At 42.9% G+C, this 5,000-nt stretch overlaps 1 protein-coding gene across 1 annotated transcript in view; it reads right to left on the bottom strand.

Annotated features, from left to right (window-relative positions):
* The window catches only part of LOC138032983 (tetratricopeptide repeat protein 28-like), a 3,907-nt gene extending 2,161 nt beyond the window's left edge, over window positions 1–1,746 (bottom strand). The window contains exon 1 of the mRNA XM_068880707.1: window positions 415–1,746. Coding sequence (XP_068736808.1) covers window positions 415–1,403 — 989 coding nt within the window. The 5' untranslated portion in view covers window positions 1,404–1,746. The remainder of the gene's footprint in view (window positions 1–414) is intronic.
* Window positions 1,747–5,000: the final 3,254 nt, after the last annotated feature.

Raw genomic sequence — 5,000 nt, 5'->3', positions numbered from 1 at the left:
ATTAAATACTGTTACACCAAACTTTGTTGCCATTTTTGTGTTTTTCGGTACAGCCTCCTCGTTCATTGAAAGAATTTCCTTTTCGGAAGTCGAAGCGAAACGGGAAGCCATTTTGTTTCTCTGCGGCTGCTCGGAAGTGATTAGTACTTGGATAATCACCTCCGGGCTAGCCAATCAGCGCGCGCCAAATCACTTGTTATTAGTCAAAGTATTACCTCAAGTTTTTAGATTGTAAAAACACGCTCTTCATGGAACCCAATATATGGTGTTGTTGAGGCTACCGAGTTTACTTTGATCTACTTAAGGCTTACCTTCTTACCTACCACGTTTATCGTACAAAGTGAATCTCGTTATTGTATAATCCTAGACAATAAACAATTCTTTTCCTCAGAATTGCGATTGATAAACACTTACCATTTTCTTCGAATTTCCAGGGTGACATCATCGCCAAATAACATAAATGGCGCCCAGTGCTTTACAGCGCAATACTGCTTTGACTCTCGAAGAGATTTCATCGCTTGGTGAAGAGCTGCACTTGCACTTTTTCCAGCTACCAGGTGTTGATAGAAACTCCTCATGAAAAGTAACGTTGCCTTGTCATCTATTGCCCAGAGTGACACCAGAACAGACCGAGCACCAGCACACAGGAAAGCCCTGGCTATTCCAACCACACCCTCAGACTTCACCTCTCCCCGGCCACTGTGACAACAGCTCAGCACAACTAGTCTTGCACGTAGACAAACTGCCTGAACATCCGACACTTTCAATATGTAATCTTCCTCTTTGGGGATTGAGGATTGCCGTTGCGGATTTGGGGCCAAAGCAATTTCTCCAGATCCCTGGCCTCCATGCGCTGCAATGTGCACTAAAGCAACTGACTCCATTTTTTTCAGCACCTCAGATTTCGTGGCATTTCTTCCAGTCAGGGGTGCAGTCTTCAAAAGTTCTCCAATCATCTTAACTTCTTCTTTTGCGCATGGGAGCTGTTCCAAAATGGGCTTACCATCCTCGTTAGTAACTTCCTTCAACCACGGATCACCCAAAAGCAGTGCTCCAGTTTTACTGTGGAAATCTTCACTTGCATCGGCGATCATTTTTAAAAAGGTGAGCGAAGGAGCAGTGCGGATCCTGATAGACTCGCTCAATGCACAATAAGGAGCCAAGCAAAATGGTCCATCGGGAACAACAATTAACTCGTCACTTTGGAGCAAGTCTACAATTGGTCTGATTAAGACATCGTACAATGGCTGCAAAGTGTTGATGGAGGAGTTCGAATATCTGTGGGTTTTTCCACTGCTAGGCTTTCTGCTCAAAGGCAAATTGCTGCGTAGATTATCCAAAGAACGATCCTCACATCTGACGCCACCCCTTACACCAATCTCTTTTAGAAACGTTTTCACCATCAAGTCGGGAATTCCTTGAGATATTTCCTTTTGGCGAAAGAGGATCTTGCTGCCTTTTCTCAGCACCCAAAAACTGATCGTGTTCCCGTCCAGTGCAACAAAAACTGTTTGTGAGGATACGAAATCTAACGGAGATAAGAGGGTTTCCTTCGATGCAATTTTAGAGAAAGAATGTGAGTCGATGCCGTATTGTTCGTTCAAAATATCCCTCAAGGCCTGTGCGCGACCTTTCTCAGCAGCATACAAAGCCTCCTCAATTTCTCCATTCTTCAAAAGTACTCTCCACAAAGAAACGTAGGCTTCCTTATTAAGGTGGCGAAAGCTTATTTTCCAAGCATCTTTTGACTGAAGACTAAGTCTCATTTGATCGAAATGTTCTATGCTTAACAGATAGCAACTAAGAGCATCACGCAAGGAACCCGACGATTCATGATCACGACCTAGGGAGTGAAGCGCAGCTCCTTCCACTAACCTAGCCCTTACTTCTTTTGCAATACCAAGACAAATTTGGTGGTACTTTATGGCTTGCTCAAAATTGCCGAGACTGGCGTATGCATTTCCCAGACTGCCATAGGCTTTTCCTTCCCCAGCCCTATCTCCCACTTCTTTGGCTATACTAAGATGATGTTCATGGTACTCTATGGCTTGTTTAAAATTTCCCAGACTGGTATAGGTATTGCCCAGATTAGCACAGGCTGCTCCCTCTCCAGCTCTATCCCCCACTTCTTCTGCAATGCTAAGATATTGTTCGTAATACTCTATAGCTTGTTTAAAATTGCCCAGACTGGCGTAGGCATAACCAAGATTTGCATAGGCCTCTCCCTCCCCAGCTTTAAGTCCCAGTTCCTTAGCAATGCCTAGATGATGTTTATGGTAATCTATGGCTTCCATAAACATACCCAGAGTGGCATACGCCTTGCCCAGATTGCCATAGGCTCCTCCCTCCCCAACTCTATTCCCAACTTCTTTAGCAATACTAAGAAATTGTTCCTGGTACTCTATGGCTTTTTTAAAATTACCCAGACTTTCATAGGCATTGCCCAGATTGCAATAGGCTGCTCCTTCCGAAGCCCTATTACCAACATCTTTAGCAATACTAAGGTGTTGTTCGTGGTACTCTATGGCTTGTTTAAAATTGCCCAGTCTGTCATGGTCATTGCCCAAACTGCCATAGGCACTTCCCTCCCCATCCCTATCCCCCACTTCCTTAGCAATACTAAGATCTCGTTCATGGTACTCTATGGCTTGTTTAACATTACCAATATTGGCATAGGCACTGCCCAGATTGCCACAGGCTCTTCCCTCCCCAACCCTGTCCCTCACTTCTTCAGCAACACTAAGATGATGTTCATGGTACTCTATGGCTTGCTTAAAATTACCCAAACTGGCATAGGCATTGCCCAGATTGCCATAGGCTGCACCCACTCCAGCCCTATCCCCTAATTCGTTAGCAATACTAAGATGTTGTTCATGGTACTCTATGGCTTGTTTAAAATTACCCAGCCTGTCATAGGCATTGCCCAGATTTCCATAGGCTCTTCCCTCTCCAGCCCTATCCAGCATTTCTGTAGCAATACTAAGATGTTGTTCATGGTACTCCATGGCTTGTTTAAAATTACCCAGCCTGTCATAGGCATTGCCCAGATTTCCATAGGCTCTTCCCTCTCCAGCCCTATCCAGCATTTCTTTAGCAATACTAAGATGTTGTTTGTGGTACTCTATGGCTTGTTTAAAATTTCCCAGACCGTCATAGTCATTGCCCATATTTCCATAGGCTCCTCCCTCCCCAACCCTATCGCCTACTTCTTTGGCAATATCTAGACAATGTTCATGGTACTTCATGGCTTGTTTAAAATTACTCAGACGATTATAGGCATTGCCCAGATTTCCATAGGCTCTTCCCTCTCCAGCCCTATCCCCTACTTCTTTAGCAATACCTAGACAATGTTCATGGTACTCTATGGCTTGTTTAAAACTACCCAGTTTGGCACAGGCATTGCCCAGCTTGCCATAGGCTCTTCCTTCCCAAGCCTTGAAGCCGATTTCCTTAAAAATGCTGAGTGCTTCTGTGTAATTTTTTATGGCTTGTTGATAATCCGCTTGGTCAGAGTAAGTATTGCCGAGACTAAAATAGTTCTTTCCCTCCTCTTTCTTTTCTCCTATGCTTATCGCAATGGCAAGCTCTAGCATACACTGTTCTAGAGCTTCCAACTTACTATCCACCATTGTTAAATAACTATGTGACTGGGGAAGTTGTTCTATCGGATGGTCGTCTTCTGTCAAAGTTAGGATGTACCTGGAAAGACGAAAAGATAAATAGGCTCTATGCTTAACCTTTTGTCAGGGAAATGAATGTTTTATTTATTTACTTATTTATTATTGTCGTTCCTCCTCTTGGAAGAAAACACTTGCCACATTTACGTCATAGAAAGGTTTCAACGCTCGGCTAAGTTACATAAGCTTCAGAAAGCGGCCATTTTGTATTTATGGATGCAATACATATGTACCTTGTCGCAGATCGGTTTTTATCTAGTTATACGTTCATTTTTGTTGCTTAGATTTCACTGGCCGGCTTTCCTGCAATCGGCTTGTCATCTGCTGGAACATTTACAACATTTCCTTTTATCTTCAAATGGTTTCCTCTTAGGGCTTGGAGAATCTTCTAAAAGGCCAACCTTTGTGCCAAAAGCCTGCACGCTAACTCATTCAAATCGAAAAATTCTCGTTTCACTGGCAACAGCGCTAGCATTCCATTTTAACTGCACATGGTAATATTTTTACCTTTTTTCAAATGGTTATAAGAACAGGAACAGATCCATTTTAGGTTATCGATGCTTCTTTTATTTAACAAATATTGTCCTGCAATCGAGTTTGACATTTCTTTTTTTTGAATAATTTACTTGTGCTTATTTAAAATACCGGGAGGCGCGGTGGCCTCATGGTTAGTGTGCTCGACTCCGGTCGAGTGGTCCGGGTTCGGGTCCTGGCCGGGGACATAGTGTTTTTTTTTGGGCAAGACACTTTACTCTCACGCTGCCTCTTTCCACCCAGGTGTATAAATGGGTACTGGTGAATTTAATGCTGGGGGTAACCCTGCGATGGACTGGCATCCCATTCAGGGGGGAGTAGTAATATTCCTAGTCGCTTCATGCCATTGAAAACGGGATAAGCTCCGGCCTTGATGAGCCTTCTGGCTCGTAGAGCAAACCATTTAAAATACCAAATTACACTTAAAGCTTAGACTTTGCTGGGTTTTTATGAACACAGTTAATGGAACTGATATTTGTTACATTTACTTAACCAAGCTGGTCATTACACATGTTGATGCTACCTCAACTAAATTTTTTCTGTGTCGTTATTGCAAATACAGTCCCACAAGACCCAAGTACAAGTTGGTCTCAACCAACTGAAAATAGAACTTTTGTGACCTAATGGATAACACAAACCTAAGCTCAGTATTAAGTTACCTTACATGTATGTATAATCCATAATTAGTCATTAAATGAAATCAAGTTCCCAATGGCTTCTAAGATTCTAATGTAGGTTACATCATAATATTTTCCTGATTGTCCCAGGCCCTTCTTTAAAGTATTGTGC

The sequence above is a fragment of the Montipora capricornis genome, chromosome 14 (assembly GCF_036669925.1).
Source record: "Montipora capricornis isolate CH-2021 chromosome 14, ASM3666992v2, whole genome shotgun sequence".
Taxonomy (NCBI): domain Eukaryota; kingdom Metazoa; phylum Cnidaria; class Anthozoa; order Scleractinia; family Acroporidae; genus Montipora; species Montipora capricornis.
The sequence above is the reverse complement of the archived record's forward strand: the minus strand, read 5'-3'. Positions and strand labels throughout refer to the sequence as shown.